Consider the following 20,817-nt stretch of genomic DNA (forward strand, 5'->3'; position numbering starts at 1 on the left):
TTAATCTTTTCGTAATATACGTTGGTATGAATTTTTTAATAAAAATACTGACATACTTTTTGAAAATTAAACAATATAATGAACATAAAAATATTATAAGCTGAAAGTTAGTAAACAACTTTTGATTTTAGGTACTTCTATAATCTCTTCCAGTTTTATTGTTAAATGTTATGCTGTTGTGCAAACGATGCACGGCTAACCCGACCATCTACCCTGGATAAAGTCAAATTGCACTTACTTTTATCGAATTGCACTTGAGAGTTTAGACAGAAAAAAATGTTCGAATTGTATTTTTTTTTTTTTTTGAATTTCAGATGGGACAAAAAAAGGTAATTTTCAAATAATCAGATTGCACTCATGTTTAAAATAGGTTGTTCGAAGTGCATTTGTTGAGATCATTACAAAAATCCTATATTTAATAAACGGGTGCTAGTGATGCTACACCCCCACATGCGTTATTTTTATCTTATAAACATATAACAATAATATAACAAATTGTTCGTTCTGAATAATCCATTTATCTCTGATAGTCTGATAAGTATAATATGTAAGAGTGACTCGTAAAAAATTTTAAAAGTAGGATAAATTATCTAACGAATCGTATAATTTTTTCTTTTATATTTAAATTTTTAATAGTTATAATAATTTTAAAATTTTGAATTATTTGTACATTTTAAATGTCCATAACTCGACTTAAAATAAAAATATAAAAATAACCTATGCAATTCAGTTGGCATTGTTTTTACTTTAAGTTTTATGTTATGTAAGTCAATTTATTCTAATATTAAACACAACAGAGTTGGATTATTCAGAATTTACAAAATTTATTTATGCATTTGTAGGCATAAAGGCGTAATTTCCTCAATGAACTGATAGTCGATGAAATAGTTTATATTTTCAATACCTATTTAAGTTTATTATTTTTTTTCATGATAATTACGTATAAACTAAAGCAACATTTTAAAAATCAGTTCTTGTTTCAAAATCAATAAATATTTGAAATGTAAACAGTATACTATAACACAAAGCAGTTAAAACTTAAAAATAATATTATCCAAATATACATATTTATTTTTATTATTATTAAACAAACCCGCGGCGGCAGAAGTCATTTTAATGTGCAGGTCTAAATATTATGTATTCGCGTTTATTTCTGAACTAGTTACGTACTCGTGTCATAATGTCAAACACGTACAACGAAGTTCTATAATATAGACTTCGAGAACATTAAATATGAATCGGATCGGATCGATTGCAATCCGATCATACGGTTCGCCTACCCGTTTTTAATCCAAATGCAATTCGAATGTTTTGGTTTTGTTCAAAGAGCGCAGTTCGACAATCCCCCCCGCTCACCTACATAACTCGACCGCGACCCGTATAATGCCTGGAGTGGCGTATGGGCATTAGGTACCTGTGACTACGGTGGCGCGGGACGAAAGGATAATCTCCGCCTACGAGTTTTTTTTAACGGTCTGCTGTGGGTGGGTAATAGTAGCCAACGGATAATAATATTTAGTAGATATTTTAATATTTACTGTGCGCTATAGGCGATTAAAAATGTATTGCAGTAAACGCCTTCGTTAAGTTTCGAGTGGGTCGGTGGAATGTTATGATATCATAGAGTTTAGACTCGGAAAAACAGTTCGGCACGCGACCGGCGTACTTACACGCATAATACGACGTAACGGTTTTAATTTCGCGACGTATTATTATATTACCGCACACACTCGCCAGTCGTCCACCTATACAAAGCCTACAATATCCTTTTTGCAATTACACCGCCGCACATACTCGCGGCAAAGGATTAAGATCAGCCGCCGTCCCGGGACCGAATTACTTCTAGACACGCCCACCGGGCCTTGTTCGCCGCCGGTTCATCGTCCCGACCGTACGCGACGGGACACAATAACAACGGACCGGACGACCGCGACCGCGGTAATCCCCCGCCGCAAACTTTTTTCCGGTCGGCCTTTGCGCGCACACTGCACACGGTTCGACCGTTACAATAATTAAACGTCTCTTTTTTTTTTTCCTACCGTCCCTCCCCTAACTTCCCCTCGTGTGTGGTCACCGCCCACCTACCGCGCGACCATTAAATCCTGCATGCGGCGACCTTTCAACCGCGGTGGGTCACGTTTATCTCGTCTCGACCTCGTCCGAGTACATTTTTCGCACAGTAATTTATCATCGCCGCCGTCGTCATTAGCATCACATCGTCATTAAATTGTCGTATAAACCGCTCTCGAATTTAGACCGCGCCGCCGGTCCTTTTGATGGTTTTTAATTTCGCCCCGGACAATATTATCCGCGTTACCTTTACGCCGAGACCGATGGCCCTCGGCCGATACGGCGGCAATATTGCCAAACCGCACTCCCGTCGGCTGTCACTCGTTGGTTTAGTAAACCAAAACGTTTGATTTGTTCTCGACTTGAAAAAAGGGAAATTTTCGATAATCCGAACGTAGAGAGCTTAATAGGACCAACAACGCTTATATTATATTCGTTTTAATTGGAAATCGCACGAGCACGTGTCACAATCAAATCGATAGACCGAGTTGCAATAAATACATAAGTCGGTCACTCGGACTCTAATAATAATAATAATATTTAGAAACAAACGTAAATACACATTTATAAGTTAGGTATTTTGTTGTGTCGAAGTCGACGCGATTTTAGCGCGAAAACTTGCCTCACTGTAGAAAAACACATACGCCTCGAAAATGAAAATCGTGGAAATATAATTTGAAAGTTTTTCAATCCGTTTGAAAGACAGAGACTTAATGCAAGTCAGATTGGACTTTAATTTTAAAGTCTAATTTAAATAGTTTTAATAAACAAATAATGTGTATGTATCCGTAAAAAACAAATTTTCAAATACCTGTTTTAAAATTAATTTTTTTACGTCACTTAAAATTAATTTGAAAATTCAATGAAACCCGAGTTAAGCTTTTCTGTCAAATAAAAACAAATAACGATTAAAACCCATACATCTAATAATTATAAGGTAACTCTATGACGCATGATCGATTTTCCTAAAAAGTTGTTTTTGATCGTTAAAAATGATTTGATTTTTCCTTGTGGTTTATTGATTAGCTGCAGCATCTTAACTAGAAATTGTTTGAATTTTTTATCTACGAGATACCCAGCAATACCTAAACTCAAAAATTTGAAACCAACTATACACAATACAGCAGAACAACTTTAAAAAAGCAAGTAAAATATAAAATTGTACAAAATTATAATAATTTTTATTTTAAAAAAAATACATCACTTATACTAAATTGTATTTAAACGACAATGGTAGACAATGGTTTTATATAACGTTGTTATAACTAGGTATCAATATTTTTTTTTTTTTATATACATGAAGATATTTTGTAAGAAAAACAATTTTCTAAAAAAAAAATAATTTTATTATAATTGATTATTACAAGTAAGAATAACAACAATAAATAAAATACATGACAAATGTATTTAAAGTGTTATACCTATATTTAATATATTTTAATATTATTAAAAAAAAAATGTTACATCATTGATCTCAACCAATTACATAGGATACAAATAACATTGGTGTCATAAACATTTACTATACAATAATTTTAAACTTGATTAAAATTCCAGAAGCATTTACTCATTTAAAAAGAATTACCCAAATAACATAAATATAAGATAGGTAGTATGAGTTACAAAGTACTATTATTTACATTTTTATTGTTTGGTTTTTTTTCCTTTAAAATACTATTTACAGTTAAACAATCGAAACCATCAATTTAAAATTGAAATAACTTTTTATATTTTTTTTAAAAGTTCTTGGTCCATAAGGAATACAATGTCTCCAAATAATTAATATTAAACTGCTATGTGTATCCATGTATTAATTTCTCATCGCCTACATGGCATAAAATATATAAATAGTTCAAAACAACAAATTTCAATACATTTTTTTAAATAATTTGTTTTTTAGTTTTGCTATTTTGTGTTTTTGTCAGCTTTTTTATCGTATCATACACAGTTTTCTTCATTATTATTGTATTTATAGACCAAGAATCTTAAAAAAACATTTAAATAAAAAGACTAAAAATATTGTTATGATAAAAAAATATGGTTTTGGTTGTTCCACAAAATAGTAAATATACATTTTTTTTTTTATTTTATTAAAATTATTTACAATATGGAAAAATAAACCGAAAAAATTGAAAGATTTATTTATATCAAACTATGTTTACTAATGTATGAAAGCAGCAGGAGGAATATTAGGTTTCAGTTCTGAAAAACATGCAGCAGCTTTAGCATAATCCCATCCATTTTCTTCTAAACACCTGTTAAAAATAATTTAACAATTAGAAAATAAAAATAAAATCTTACTTACAAGCATAAACAATTTAAAAAAAAAATGTCTAGGTTAATTTTATAATATATTGTTATCAAATTGTAAAATATCATATGAAGAAATTTCCCAAACCACAACTAACAAATAACAATATATCAACATTTAATATTGCAATTAAAAAATTGTAAATACAGGTAATAACTTACTTTTTAGCCCATTCATTATTCATTCCAGACTCATTTGAAAAACTCTTAACCATAGTCATCTTATCAGGATTTGCATTAACATCACTGGTCAAATTTACAGGTCTTTCATTAGATAATTGATTTACAGGGAAGGAGGCAGGAGTTGAAGGTGATATTGTGTTAAACATATTAAATGAGGCAGTTGGCTGCTGTTGTGAGTCTGGTTGGAAATTTACAGTAGCAACAGGTGCCATTTGTTGGATCTGTGGAGTAGATGTCGACATACCCCCTTGATAGGGTGATGGCTGCTGTGGATTCATAGGAGCAGTCATTGAGGGAGGCTGATATGATGAAAATGTGGATTGCTGATAAGATGGTGGTGGGTAGCTGGGTGTGGGTTGCTGCTGGCTGGATGAAGATGACGATGATTCCATGCCAGTCATTTCATCTGTATCCTCCATAAACATGGTTACATTTTGGTTGTTGTTACCATTAGAATTATTTCTTTTTGATGAAATTGGTTTTGGTTTAAAAACATGGAACCGTTTTGAAGACTCCTGAAATGTAAAATGTTTGTATTATAGCAAATACTTACAAATTCATATAAATACAAATTCACTTACTAATAATAACTCATCGGTGACTATTGTTACAAAAAACATATCGCTAATTATACTCCAACCACTTCCAACAGGTACTATACAGAATGTTCTACAGAATGAACGGTATACATGCCTATGGTTGGTTTCTTTAAAGTCTTCAGCAAATACACCATTCAGTACAATCTGAATCATTGCAGCCTAGAAAAAAATAATTATAAAAATATTATAATACTTATTAATATTACTATTAAAAATAATTAAAATAACAAGATACCCACATTTGCCAATGGAACATCAACTATAAATGAGCCAAGATCATGCTTGGATTTAGGTAACTTGTCGAGAAAGTTAATTATATTTTCTTTGCCTTTGTGTAAATAACGTCCTCTTCCTTGTTTGTTTCTGTCATTTTTTAAAAAATTTCTACTTTCAGGCAAATATTGTGATAAACTACCTTTGACACTAAAATTAAACACAATTAAAATTATTTAACTATTTAATAGAATTTTGTTTATAAATAAATATTAAATGTTTAATAAATAATATACCAACTTTTTCAATAGAAAATTGCTGGATAATGTAAATGTGGCATTTTCATGGTAAGCTTCTGAAACCATTTGCCTGGACACTTGATTATCGAAACGTTCATAGTATTGAGTGAGAAAAGATTCAACTAAACTCATCACAGGATTTGGTAGTTCAGGGTTATGGCCTTCTGGTATTGGGTAACAATTACCCAAGTTAATTGGTATTTTAAACTTTGATCCAATCGCACTGTACCGAGTTGGTAGTTCTGTGTTATCCTGAAAACAATTACATAGCATTGCCCTACATCCTAAACATCAACTCAACTTAATAAATACAAAGAGAATTTAAACTTTTTTTGAAGATAGTTTATCAATTTTTTTTTTCTTTTACTATTAAATACATAATTTACTGTTGCTAATAAGTAAATATGATTCAAAATATTTCTTTTACTCCAAATATGAAGCATAAATTACTTTGGATTATATTTTCTTAAGGGCAAATATATATATATATATATATATTAAATGCTATTCAGTAATATTATTTTTTTTTAAGCTAAACCTTTCGTTAAACAGACATTAAGTGCTCAAATTAATTTGTATAATTAAATGCATAAATAAAGCATTGAACATTTCCCTTATTTTTCAATACAACTACTATTACACATAGTTAAAAAACATGCTATTATAAATATATTGAAAATAAGTATACGGTTTACGTTTAATCAAACAACAATCAAATAATTACCATCACTTTAAGTTTTTTTAAATTTGTGTTATGTGCAATATTTTTTAACTTCTTTTGTAACACAATTGAATTTAAACTTATATTTATCATTCCGAATCTCTTTTAATTTTAAATTCAAACCAGGTAAGATGTACTTACTTTAGACACCTTACCTTACAAAACACCAAAAATAATCATAATACTATTAAGCTAGTACTATAAAAACATCAGTCTTGTGGTTCCTCGGTAACATTATAGCGTACAAATGGAAAAAGATTAAATAAATGAAACTTACCAACTTAATTAGACAAGGAAAAAGTTGTTGTACATCCCTAAAACATGTAAAATATTAATAAATGTTAAGTGGTATTAAAACCAAAATATTAAAAAGCATACATACACTTTGTAACGCTCTTTGTCTTCTGTATCACACACAGGATTTCTTGACAAGTTCAGCACTTCAATATTATAACCAGAAAGACACCTTAGTTCTTTTAAATCAGAAAACTGAAATAAAAATTATTTTAGTATACTTTATCAATAAAAGTGAAAAATATAGAACACATTACTTTATTTCCAGCCAAATCCAACACTTTCAGTTCAGGAAACAATCTACGTATCCATACAAGACCTTCCCCTAAATAAATGTGATTATTTTCAAGACTTAAGCCATACAAATCATGTTTGGTGTGTTGAGCAACTATATTCAGTGCTGCTAAAAGAACTGCTGGTCGATTTAATGGTACAAACAGTTGGTTGTCGGTAAATACTATAACAAAAATGTAAATGTTTTCTTTATTCCTTTTGTGACTATTATTAAATTAATATAAAATAATGTTTTACATACATGGACAAGCATAAAAACGTGACAAATCTAAACTCTTGGTACTAGGATTGTAGCGGGTCGCCATTGCTTCTATCATTTTCTCTCTTACTTCATTGGATACTGGTGTGAATGATATAGGACCACGTGGAGGCAAATATAATAACACCTTTATAATTAACTAAATACAAAATTTTTTGTTAAAAAAACATTTTTAAAGCTCTACAACAGAATCATATCAACTTACTTTTCGATCATCTCTTTGTGTTATCTTATAGCTAGTGTTATGTAATGCTTTAGCAACCTTATAATCATCAACAAGAAATCTTAATGCATTATCAAAGTATTGTTTCTGTAAAATAAACATTGATTATTTTAATTTATTCAATAAATATACAAATAACATAGAAATAACATACATTATATGGATAAAATACAACAGGTGTGATATAAGTTTGTATTATTTTTAAAACTTCATCGCTATCTTCAACATTTGGCACCTTAAAAATAAGAGTATAATAATTAAAATAAATCAGATTGATATATGAAAAAAAAACTTACAAATACTGAATACCATCCTGTACTACTTTCTTTTAAAGTCCATGACATGTTTCTGTTGTTACCGTGACCACCACGGTTATTTCTTTCAGGAAAAGACCTATTGAATAAATTCACATTCACATTATATATCTACAATATAGTATATTTTTAACTAAAATATATAAATTATTTACCGTCGACCAGTATTATGTCTAGATGGCCCATTCCGATTAGAAAATTCACTATCTAATTGATCACGAACCAGATCAGTTTTGTTATCCCAACTTTTACGAAATTGATTGCCTCCGCGGTTGTTTGCTTTGAATGTCACTTTTTTGTTATAACCATGGCGATCTGAGTATCCACCACCTCCTCTATTGCTAGGTCTTGAAGTTCGATCATCGTGTTCATTATTCCGTTCACTGCCTACAATTTAAAAATATAATATTATCAGTAATAGATTAAAGGAAATCAGATGAACTAATTTTGGTTGGAACTACATACGATTGGTTTGAATTTTTAACTGAATTTGAATTTTACTTTATTAGTTTTTATTTTTTATGAATAAGAATGTTTTTAGTTTGTTCATTGATAAATTAAATTTTTTAAATTATAACTGCAATTTCACATTAAACATTGTACTAAATTTTTTCTCCGACAAGTGCAGTGTATTTTTTATTAAACAACAATTTCAATGTTTCACAAAACAATATTCATTAGATTATAGTTTGAAATACAAAATATTAAGAAATAGGTATTTCTATTTTGTGGTTTTTAAGTTTTAGTATAAAAATATGCACCAATTGAGTACCAATTTAATACCCATGGATTTGTGTAAAAATTACCTTCATATTATAGTACCTTACTATATTACTGACAGTGTTACTGTAAAATATACTAAATTTACGTCAAAATAATAATTATATTATTGTGTCTTATTTTGTACTATTCATTATCATCAAACATAACAACATAATTTACACTTGGTTAAATTATAAATACCTAAACTATTTCTATTTTTTAAGGATTATTTTTCTTAAACAGTAGATAACTATAACAATCTGTTAAATACCAAGAAATTGTACTGATAGGTACTAGTGGTACTACCAACTATGATACTTTTTTTTCATCTAATAGTTTTTCAAATGATTAAAATTATAAATAATCTATAATTGTTCAAACAGGTTATTATAACATAAAATGATAATATTTTTACCAATATTTTAAAATAATAAAAAATACCAAATGACTAAAATAATTTGATAAATTAACGGCCACGTGAAACAAAAAGTACCTGTAGAGACCTGTATAGTTTAATATAGTCTAATAAGTTACTATCAACTCAAGTAAAAATCCAGACCGACGTTTTATTTGAGTTGACGAGAAACATGAAGATGCAAACAAAAAAATTGATAGGATAAGCACAATACAAATAATTGTAATACTTAAAATATAGAATCTACCAACGAATATACTTCAAAGAAAATCTGACCAAGCGTGTATATATGTAGAATTTATTTAGAAATTGCTGGAGCTTGAGGATTTTAAAATTGAAAGATACGGTAGAAAGTAATATTAAATACATCATTATATTATAAAGGTATCAAAGAAGTGCCAAAAGGTATATTACAATATCGTGTATGAATGAAAGCAGTAAGTACCTGGGAGGTAAATATTAATTTAGCCAAATTCTTATTAGGTCGTAGTTTTTTGTGCACTTCACCCCCACCTAGGTCCTAAAAAATAAACGTCGGTTTGTACAATATACTCACGTGAATTGATGTTGTGAAACCTGCCATTGTTGTTACGTCCTCGTGATCTACCAGCCATAGCGTTTAGTAAATCGTCTAAACTTTAAGGCCTAGTACGACGACAATTAATGTTGAATCCAGAAAGTGAAAGAATAAGAAAAAGCGTAGAAACTGAATGTACGCTAAATTGTAAACAGAAATCGCACTATGCCACTATCAAATACGATACGAATAACAAATAGGAAGTCGCCAGTAAGTTGGTAACCACCATAGATAATAAAATATGGTAACCCCACTGAGATAGATAAGATATATCTGTAAGGCGGCCATTTTTCAGACTATATAGTGATAAGAAACCTCGTATACTCGGTTGCATTTCAACGTATACCCGGAGTAAAACGTTTATATTGTCAGCCATCCACAAGATAGCGCAATGTCAATGATTTTCAGGGTAAATGAAATCGCAGTGAATCGTTTATCCTCGTACGATTTTTAACTTTTTTGACAGTGTAATACACTAATACCTATCTATTAAAATTCAAATTATACCAATCAGACAAGCCCGGTTGTGAAACAACGTAAGGTACTGTGTCAAAATGCGTCCCGGAAAGTGGCGAAGCACTTGGCCTACGTGTAAGGAAAGCTAGGAAAATTTACGACAGGTTGAAAATAAATCTGAAGTACACACGGTGCCAGATTGTTGCAATCTAACCATCATTATATATTATTTTAACGCACAAGCCTATTTTTATATATTTAGAAATTATCAACATACTGTGTACTGAGAAATTTCAAAATATTGACACAATGATACATATTTTTTAATTAATAATATTGATAATCGTATTGTAATAAATTATTTATACTCGGAAATCAGAACCACGCTGGAGCGTGCATGGTGCATGTACGTATATAGTTATGTTTGGGTATTGAGTGTTTTGCGAAAGAAAGGGAACATAGGTAATAATTAATATTTATTTATTTAATTAACGCCATTCAGCGGCAATTTAAAAATATACAATAATAAGATGAATACAGAAAAATTACAATAGTACCCGATTTAAACAAGCAATGTTGCAATGCTGCATGCACAACAATATCAACCTCGAATAGTTTTATTTCTAAAATCTAAAATTATTACAAATTCTAAAAACAAAAACCAATTGACACTCTAATATTTTATCATTGATCTCGGTCATCGGTTAAAGCCGCATTCCCACGACTGGTGTACTTGACTAATATTTGGTGCTGGTGGCCACGCCGTCGGATCGGCATACTTGTACACTACAATATTATTTGTCACTGATGCCGTTCCCGAGGGTTGTAGGTAAATGTGACACAAGTCAAAGGAACGGCCAATAATCAATATACTTGTATTAGTGATCCCACGACTCGGTTCATGTAGATCAGGAAAAACAGTAGCTTGCTAACTTTGTCATATTATTTATATTAAAATGTGGCTCCCACCACCAATATTTTGCTATAACAGCCAGCTGTGGGAACAGAGTACTTGGCTACTTGTACAAATGTACAATTATTGGCGTATTTGGCAAGTCGGTACCTACACCAGTCGTGAGAATGCGGCATTTAACTTGCGAGTCGTGTATGGTAAACTCGTTCACTATTCTGTATTATGTACTTCAGTCGAATCCTTATACCTAGTATGAAAAATAAAATTTAATTTTTCGTAACTTGCGTTCACGTTAATATTTTAACATGGAAAAAAATATGTCTTAATAAAAAAAGAAATGGGTGGTGCGGCTAAAATAAAAAATTGCAGTAAATCGCCCAAGGATCGAAAACAGTATCTGATGTGTTCATTAGGTGTAATCGGGAAACAATCCCCTAGGTCAGGGGTCTCCAACCTTTTTTTACGGTGGGCCAAATTTGGTATACGCTTTGGCATCGCGGGCCAAAATTTTTTAGAAATGTGTTGTCTAAAAAAAAAAAATTGTTGTCTATCTAGGAATAGATAGGTTATGAAATTGAGTAATAAATTAGAATAGATAAGATTTATTTAAAAAATGTATGTTAATTTCTATAATTTCTTATTTTATAATTCAAAATTTGTTTTATATTTCAAAACATTAATTAGCTTGGCGGCCCGGTGGAAAAAGCTTGGAGGGCCGGATCCGACCCGCGAGCCGTAGGTTGGAGACCCCTGCCCTAGGCTATACCTCACTGTTGAATACACTTGTTATTGGAAATCGCACTCTTGATTCGAGAATATGAATTCAAGTACACCGTGTTAATAAGATATCGATAACTAAAATTATATAAATTAATATACCTAGATAATATGGTGCGCGTGCGTCATACCTTATTTGCAGCTGTATTTGATTTATGCAGTTGTCTTAATAAGGTTAAAAAGTTTTAAAACACTCGAATCCAAATAAATAAAACACTAAACATTTTATCTATTTGCCAACACAATTAATGTAATGCATACATAAATACATGTTTTTAAAATTATGTTGAAAATGAGCATAAGGTCCCCAGTAAATCAAACAATCACCATTCAATTACAGTAATTATATATATATATATATTTTTAATTTAAAGAAATTCAATGAGTAATAATTTTCTATCCATAATTAATTTAAATATATCAAAACAATAAAAAAAAAAAAAAACATCATATTGTAAAAACTAATGCACTAATTTCTTAGTGAAAGACTCATTTAAATATAACTATATTCATTAATGAATGAAAGCTGCAGGTGGAATTTTGGCTTTTAGTTCTAAAAAACATGTGGCAGCTCTAGCATAATCCCATCCATTATCTTCTAAACACCTGTAAAAAATAATTTAATAAACAACAAATAAAAACACAAGAATCTTACTTATAGGTCTAACAATTTTAAAAAGAATTTTCAAGGTAAATTTTATATTATATTGTTATCAAATTGTAAAATATCATATGAAGAAATTTCCCAAACCACAACTAACAAATAACAATATATCAACATTTAATATTGCAATTAAAAATTATAAATACAGGTAATAACTTACTTTTTAGCCCATTCATTATTCATTCCAGACTCATTTGAAAAACTCTTAACCATAGTCATCTTATCAGGATTTGCATTAACATCACTGGTCAAATTTACAGGTCTTTCATTAGATAATTGATTTACAGGGAAGGAGGCAGGAGTTGAAGGTGATATTGTGTTAAACATATTAAATGAGGCAGTTGGCTGCTGTTGTGAGTCTGGTTGGAAATTTACAGTAGCAACAGGTGCCATTTGTTGGATCTGTGGAGTAGATGTTGACATGCCCCCTTGATAGGGTGATGACTGCTGTGGATTCATAGGAGCAGTCATTGATGAAGGCTGATATGATGAAAATGTGGGTTGCTGAAAAGATATTGGTGAGTAGCTGGATGTAGATGGGTGTTGATAAGATGATGATAATTTCATGCCAGCCATTTCATCAGTATCCTCCATAAACATTGTTAAATTTTGGATACTATTGCCATTAGAATTAATTCTTTTGGATGATATTGGTTTTGGTTTGAAAATATGGAATCGTTTTGAAGACTCCTGAAATGTAAAGTATTTAAATTATAGCATGTAGGTTGATAATTTTATCACAAACTACACATTATTTCAAAATTTATTGTTTTATGAAATACTTTTAAGAATATTCTTCAAAAATGTTTATAAATATATATATATACTAATAAAAATTGTTATTTTGACTTAAATTATGCAAGAAAATTATTTTAATAAAGATTAATAAATTTAGTAATAATGGGTGGTTCATGACAAAACAATCACCTGATTAACTTAAAATAGGAATCAAACAAAAAATCAATTACTAATAATAACTCATCGTTGACTGTTGTTATAAACAACATATCACTAATTATTCTCCAACCACTTTCAACTGGCACTATACAGAATGTTCTAGAGAATGATCGGAATACATGCCTATAGTTGGTTTCTTCAAAGTCTTCAGCAAATACACCATTCAGTACAATCTGAACCATTGCAGCCTAGAAAAAAAAACACTTAAATAATTATAAAGGAGCATTAAAAAAACAAGATACTCACATTTGCCAATGGAATATCAACTATAAATGAGTCAAGATCATGCTTGGATTTAGGTAATTTATCAAGAAAGTTAATTATGTTTTCTTTGCCTTTATGTAAATAACGACGTTTTTCATGTTTGTGTCTGTCAGTTCTTAAAAAATTTCTACTTTCAGGCAAATACTGTGATAAATTACCTTTGACACTAAAATTAAAATTAAAATTATTTAACTATTTAATAGAATTTTGTTTATTAAATATTCTTAACAAATAATATACCAACTTTTTAAATAGTAAAATGCTGGATAATGTAAATGTGGCATTTTCATGGTAAGCTTCTGAAACCATTTGTCTGGACACTTGATTATCGAAACGTTCATAGTATTGAGTGAGAAAAGATTCAACTAAACTCATCACAGGATTTGGTAGTTCAGGGTTATGGCCTTCTGGTATTGGGTAACAATTACCCAAGTGAATTGGCATTTTAAATTTGGTTCCAATTGTACTGTATCGAGATGGCAGTTCTGAATTATCCTGAAAACAATTAAATAGCATTGTCCTACATCCTAAATATCAATGTAACTTAATAAATGTAAAAAAGTTAAAAAATTTTATCATAAAATATTTTTTTATCTTGTGAAATACTACAATCACTTTTGCTGGTTAGGAAATCAAAAAACTTAAGATGTCAGCGCACTATTTGTTTTCTCTCTCTGGCCCACAAGCAACATAGACAAAACGCATTTACGCAGAATCATTTTTTCTATGTTTTTAAGTAATTTTAAAATAAAAACACATATTATAAAAAAGATAGAGAATATTTTTGAGGGAATGATATATCAATTTGTCAAAATATGGTCTCAAAATAATTTAAACATTGTTAAAATTTATAACATTATTTTGTTTTTATTTTTAAAGTCAAATAACATAAACTTGGTTCTCCTAAATGAAAATTTAGTATGCTGTATCCAGTGACGTATTTAGGGGGGCCGGGGTGCTTGAGCCACGGCGGTTATTTTTGGAGAGCATTTTGACACAAAACAGTACCTAGGTAAATTCAGTGATAAAACAAAGTAATGGCACTCAGATAATCTGGAGAGCAAAATTCCTAAATACGTCTCTGGTTGTATCATTGTATGTATGTAAGACAAGACAACACATTTATGACAAAATTATATATTAAATTTATAATAAAAATATCAATCTTGTGGTTCCTCGCCAACATTTAACATACAAATGAAATAAGATTAAATAGTTAATACTTACCAACTTAATCAGCATAGGAAAAAATTGTTGTAAGTTCCTAAAACACATATACTATAAATACATGTTAAGTGGTGTTAAAACATTCAAAAGCATACATACCATTTGTACCGCTCTTTGTCTACTGTATCACACAGAGGATTTCCTTGCAAGTTCAGCACTTCAATATTATAACCAGAAAGACACTTTAACTCTTTTAAATCAGAAAACTGAAATAAAAATTATTTTAGTATATTTTATCAATAAAAGTGAAAAATATAGAACACATTACTTTATTCCCAGCCAAATCCAACACTTTCAGTTCAGGAAACAATCTACGTATCCATACAAGACCTTCCCCTAAATAAATGTGATTATTTTCAAGACTTAAGCCATACAAATCATGTTTGGTGTGTTGAGCAACTATATTCAGTGCTGCTAAAAGAACTGCTGGTCGATTTAATGGTACAAACAGTTGGTTGTCGGTAAATACTATAACAAAAATGTATATGTTTTCTTTATTCCTTTTGTGACTATTATTAAATTAATATAAAATAATGTTTTACATACATGGACAAGTATAAAAACGTGACAAATCCAAACTCTTGGTACTAGGATTGTAGCGGGTCGCCATTGCTTCTATCATTTTCTCTCTTACTTCATTGGATACTGGTGTGAATGATATAGGACCACGTGGAGGCAAATATGGTAACACCTTTATAATTAACTAAATACAAAATTTTTTGTTAAAAAAACATTTTTAAAACTCTACAACTGAATCATTTCAACTTACTTTTCGATCATTTCTTTGTTTTATCTTATAGCTAGTGTTGTGCAATGCGTTAGCAACCTTATAATCATCAACAAGAAATCTTAATGCATTATCGAAATATTGTTTCTGTAAAATAAATATTGATAATTTTAATATATTCTTGTACTTTTAATAGCACTTAGCTTGCTGAAACATTTTAATAACAATAAACAAAAATAAATAAATAAATATATTCTACTAGTATAGAAATAGCATACATTATATGGATATAGTATAACTGGTTTGATATACGTTTGTATTATTTGTAAAACTTCGTCACTATCTTCAACATTTGGCACCTTAAAAATAAGTTTAATGATAATTTAAATATGTACAATTGATAAATTAAAAATTGGAACTTACAAATACTGAGTACCATCCAGTACTACTTTCTTTTAAAGACCGTAAATTTCTGAAGTTACAATGACCACTTCGTTCAAGATTTCTTTCAGGAAAAGACCTATTGAATAATTCACATTCATGGATATATTAATTGATTTTAGAAGTGGTAAAGACTAAAATTTTAGAATATTCACCTTCGGCGAGCATTATTTCTTGATGGTCCATTTCGAAAAGAAAATTCACCATCCAATTGATCACGAACCAGGTCAGTTTTACAATCCCAACTTTTACGATATTGATTTCCTCCATTGTTGTTTGCTTTGAATGTCACCTTTTTTTTATAACCATGACGATCTGAGTATCTATCAAATCCTCTAGTGCAAGGTCTTGTATTTCGATCATCATATTCATTATAACGTTCACTACCTACAATTAATAAATCTTATGTTATTGGTGAAAGACAAAAATCGAATCAGATGAATTAATTTTGTGAGGAACAGCATACAATTGATTTGAATTTGAACTTTACCTTATTTGCTTTTATTTTTTTATGAATGAGAATGTTTTTAGTTTATTCAGTCTCAAATCAACTATTTCGCATTAAACATTGAAGTAAAATTGTTCTCCAAATAAATTGTATTTTTGTTAAAGAACCATTTCAATGTTTCCACGAAAAAATATACCTTGTTTATAGTTTGAAATACAAAATATTGAGGAATGGATACTCCTATATTATGTTTTTAAAGTTCTACCATATAAATATGCACCAATTTAGTATTCTAAAATCTATAATTAGTACAAAAATTAGGTAGGTACCTTTGAATAGTACCTACTATAGTATTGCATGTTATTTTGCACTATTCACTACCATAAAAACATATTAATATAATTTATACTTAGTTAAACTAAAGTTAATAGTTATATTAAATACCTGAACTATTTCTATATTTTAAGGATTATTTTTCTTAAATACTACCTACATATATAAAATAAAATAATCTGATAAATGATAATTTTACACTATGGTGGGTATTACCAACTGGTATACTTTTTTATTTCATCAAATCATTAAAACAAGAGATTATTACACAAAATTAATATATTTTACCAACATAAAAATAATGAAAAATACAAAATGACTATTTGACACTTGATTAAGGAACAACCACATGTATTGTATTAACTTTAGTAACACTCTAGACTAATGTTTTTATTCTAGTCTATTATAAACACGGAGATTCAATCAAAAGATTGAAAGGATATGCATAATACAAATAATTGTGATATTTTAAATGTAGGTAGAACAATCAATGAAATATGAATAGGTATAATGATTTTTCAGCAAAAAATAAAACCTAACCATGAGTGTTACACAGATATACACTGTGTGTATACACAGTATTTATTTAGAGATTGCTCAGACTAGAGCCCTGCTAGAATAAAATTTATAAAAACCGTATTATTAAATACATACATATGATAAGTGCCAAATATATAAATCAAATGAAAACAGTAAGTAGGTACCTACGTTGATAGAAAAAATTTAAGTTGGCCAAATTCTTATTAGATCGTAGTATTCTGCACTCCAACATCAAACCATCTAATTAAGGCCCTTAATATTATAACCGTCAATATTTATAGGATATACTCACGAGAATTGATGTTGTGAAATCTGTTAATGGCATTACGTTCTCGCGATCTACTAGTCATCGTGTTTAGTAAGTCATCTATAGTAATAGTTTAGACCTGTATAGTGTATGGCTATGTAGTGTGTACGATCAATATGATCGACAAGACGACAAGTAACAACTAAGTACTAACAACCGCCAAAATTAAATGAGTATTGACTGTTGAGTGTATTACTATTTACTTTTACTTTTTATACTATTTATAGAATGAACATGAAATATTAACAGAAAACAAGATTACATCCGGTTCAGGATGTGATAAGACAACTCTCAACTAACAGTGTTGCCAGTTTTTTAAATTGTAAACACCATTTAGTCGTCATAAATTTCGTATTAATGAAAAATTTGTCATTTGATACTTACCTACTACTTATACAAAATATATTATAACTACCTATCACGAATTAAGATATCTTAATTCGTGCTACCTATATTTGAAGATAAAAACTTATACTACCTACCACTTGCTATCCTTATTCCGAACTACTGGTTTTTAAATAAATATAAGTAAAATAATTTACTTAAACTTTTAAGCCAATATTTTATTTAAATGAAATAGGTACTTATTCTGGAAATTATACATGCATATTTTATATGTATCTATAAAAAAAAATACTATATCGTCTATATCTGATTACAATCAAATAAATAATAAATATATGGTACTGGTTTATATTAAAATAAATAATATTACCATAAATAGGTATTAATTTTTTTTTTTAATTAAATAGCATTTGAAAGCGTAATCTTACAACTCTAATAACTTAAAATTTTTATAACATAATAAACTTTTTTTAATGTTTTCAAAAACTTTTTAAATATAAATAAAGGTATACATACCTATAATCTATACGAAAATAAAATAGTTTGGCCTGTAGGTAGATTTGTTTCTATACTTATAACAAGTAATAACCAATAATAATTTGGAACTTAAGTGTGCCGTATGTGCCATTATACAAATAATTGCATTAAATACTTTTTAAAGAAATGATTGATTTTAAGAATAATTTATTTTTCGGGATAAAATGGAATCGGGTATTCGAGTGGATCACTAATATAGCTGAAAGTTAAGTGTTTCAACGTTCTAATTATTTGTTATTAAATGTATATTATGTATCTAATAATATCGTTTAAGTTCAAACGGTAATAAGAAAAATAATTTGACTCTAGTTACAATTTATTTCTAATAGGTTGCAAAACGTAGATAGAACCTTATATTATATTATTTCCAAATATCAAATGTAAACAGAATTTTTATTTTAACTCAAAATAATTTATAACTTTCGAGTTTTTAACAAATTGAAGGTATAATGTTTTTAAATGCTTATTAAAAAATATTGTAAACTAAAATTGTTGATATTTTTTAGTCAGGTTAACGTTCAGAGGCAGGTTGTAACACCAGTACTCACAGTAAGGCCGTAACTGGAAATTAATTTCGAGAGGGGTTTAAGCAAAAAGATTATGTTCTAATAGGTAATTTAGTATAACATATCTAACCATATAATAAAGCACAAAAAAATTTCAGGGGCGGTTGAACACTCAAAACCCCCCCTAGATACGGCCTTATAAATCGGTATTTTAGAGTTAGATCGTATTGTCGCAATACCCAAGGACCTAACAGTAGGTAATAAATATTGATTGAGCATGATGTTAAATCATCTAAAACCGTGCGACGTCGTGTGTTATAAACTTATAAAATAAATTATCGTTTTTAAATTTCTTTGTCCATGTTCAATAGACAATAGATGTTTATACGAGGCGCATGTCACACTGTACCTAATAATTATAGTAAAACTACGTACATGATACATATAGATAATACGGGTATAACCACGATTTCTAAAACATGTCATAATATAAAATAATTTAACTTTGAGACTTCTGTTTATTTTTATTTGTCGAAGGTACATTATGATATACACGTCGTAGGAATACTACGAACACACACCGTTGCACGTTTCATTGTTAATCACATTTTCGTGAACTGTGACTTCAGTTGTTTTTAATCGTTCAAATTTGTTTAATTGCTTCGTAGATCGTAATAACTAATAACCTCCTTTATTTTTAGCTATACTATTTGTTTAAGGTCACTGGTCAGCTATGGTTTATTCTATAAATATATAATATATAATAATATTATATTTATATTATGTTTATCAAGGGCGCACCCAAGGGGGGTGGTTAACTGGCTTTAGCCTCCCACCAAAATGGCTGATAATTTAGATATATTGACTTTAAATTATTAGGTATATAAAAAAATTATTAATATTTATCGAAATTGAAACATTAGGTATAACATAATATTATATATTTATACCTGTCATTCCGAGTCTTGGGAGAGACCTTTATTGTCTATTATTATCGTCACGACGTAGCAAGGTGAAACTGTAGGATGATTGGAATTTAGCCCCCCCACCAAAAAAAAAAAAATAACCCTGAGTGCGTCCCTGATGTTTATAAAAGTAAAAATGTACGGTCTTGTAATACTATCCAAATTAAAAATGAAATTTCATGTTTACAATATAATTAATACATTGTTATGTTAAATATACACCCTATGTCCCTATAGGACCTGGTTATTAATAATTTTACAACCACGAGAAAAAATTAGTTGTATAATTAATGAACAAAGGGGTCATGAAGTTATTATTAGTTAGGTATTCTAATATCGAAAAAAAACTAGAGCAACCGCAACATCAAAAAAAAAATTCTGTCTACAGCACTGATGTCTGATGCTATTATAAACAGTTTAAGCTATCTAGGTTCGCACAATCACACTGTTCGCAGTTCAGTTCGGGTACTAAATATTTGTAAAAAAAAAATTCTTATTTTTACTATAATAAAACCTAAAAAAAACATTTTTTCCATAGACATTTGAATTTACAGGGAAAGGAATGTAAAATTAATTTTAAAACTAAGCTTATACATTTATTTCAATGCTATATTAAGTATACACAAGATAAATTTATTTTTTTTATTATTTAGGAGGCTGTTTGTTACACGGTTGGCTTGTATTTTTGTATTTTAGACAACACTCTAAATTATTTATATCCAAATATCAGTTTAATAGTAAGGACGTAAAGTGATGGTTTTATTTATTAAACATACATTGATACAATAGAAATTCACATTTTGTAACTTTGTACCTTCGGTATTTACCAGATTCTTTTAGTATAAATGTCAACTAATATTTAAAATGGGTGATTAGA

General features: G+C 29.2%; 2 protein-coding genes across 2 annotated transcripts; both read right to left on the reverse strand.

Moving 5' to 3' along the window:
* Positions 1–4,130: 4,130 nt before the first annotated feature.
* On the reverse strand, positions 4,131–9,715 carry LOC114128820 (nuclear RNA export factor 1-like). The gene is made up of 14 exons (XM_050202050.1): positions 9,513–9,715; positions 7,935–8,166; positions 7,762–7,858; positions 7,620–7,700; positions 7,448–7,552; positions 7,225–7,381; positions 6,947–7,146; positions 6,778–6,884; positions 6,673–6,709; positions 5,676–5,926; positions 5,402–5,585; positions 5,145–5,321; positions 4,543–5,078; positions 4,131–4,325 (listed from the first exon to the last, which is right to left on the reverse strand). Exons 1-14 carry the CDS (start codon positions 9,568–9,570, stop codon positions 4,232–4,234), a joined length of 2,316 nt encoding a protein of 771 aa, XP_050058007.1. The 5' UTR covers positions 9,571–9,715; the 3' UTR covers positions 4,131–4,231.
* A 2,298-nt stretch (positions 9,716–12,013) lies between these two features.
* LOC126550453 (nuclear RNA export factor 1-like) lies at positions 12,014–17,799 on the reverse strand. The gene is made up of 14 exons (XM_050202058.1): positions 17,573–17,799; positions 16,115–16,346; positions 15,942–16,038; positions 15,797–15,877; positions 15,561–15,665; positions 15,338–15,494; positions 15,060–15,259; positions 14,891–14,997; positions 14,792–14,828; positions 13,809–14,059; positions 13,547–13,730; positions 13,312–13,488; positions 12,504–13,033; positions 12,014–12,285 (listed from the first exon to the last, which is right to left on the reverse strand). The coding sequence occupies exons 1-14, from the start codon at positions 17,628–17,630 to the stop codon at positions 12,192–12,194; spliced, it is 2,310 nt and encodes a 769-aa protein (XP_050058015.1). The 5' UTR covers positions 17,631–17,799; the 3' UTR covers positions 12,014–12,191.
* Positions 17,800–20,817: the final 3,018 nt, after the last annotated feature.

Source organism: Aphis gossypii, chromosome 1, assembly GCF_020184175.1.
Source record: "Aphis gossypii isolate Hap1 chromosome 1, ASM2018417v2, whole genome shotgun sequence".
In the NCBI taxonomy this organism is placed as follows: domain Eukaryota; kingdom Metazoa; phylum Arthropoda; class Insecta; order Hemiptera; family Aphididae; genus Aphis; species Aphis gossypii.

What these genes read in the sequence shown, in the direction of transcription:
- LOC126550453 (XM_050202058.1), bottom strand. Translation starts at nt 17,630, where the DNA reads ATGACTAGTAGATCGCGAGAACGTAATGCCATTAACAGATTTCACAAC. An exon ending in TTATACTATATCCATATAAT is followed by an intron (nt 15,666 to 15,796) that starts GTATGCTATTTC and finishes TTTATTTTACAG; the next exon opens with AAACAATATTTCGATAATGC. An exon ending in GACAAAGAGCGGTACAAATG is followed by an intron (nt 14,829 to 14,890) that starts GTATGTATGCTT and finishes TATGTGTTTTAG; the next exon opens with GAACTTACAACAATTTTTTC.
- LOC114128820 (XM_050202050.1), bottom strand. Translation starts at nt 9,570, where the DNA reads ATGGCTGGTAGATCACGAGGACGTAACAACAATGGCAGGTTTCACAAC. An exon ending in TCACCGATGAGTTATTATTA is followed by an intron (nt 5,079 to 5,144) that starts GTAAGTGAATTT and finishes TTTACATTTCAG; the next exon opens with GAGTCTTCAAAACGGTTCCA. An exon ending in AATAATGAATGGGCTAAAAA is followed by an intron (nt 4,326 to 4,542) that starts GTAAGTTATTAC and finishes TATTTTTAACAG; the next exon opens with GTGTTTAGAAGAAAATGGAT.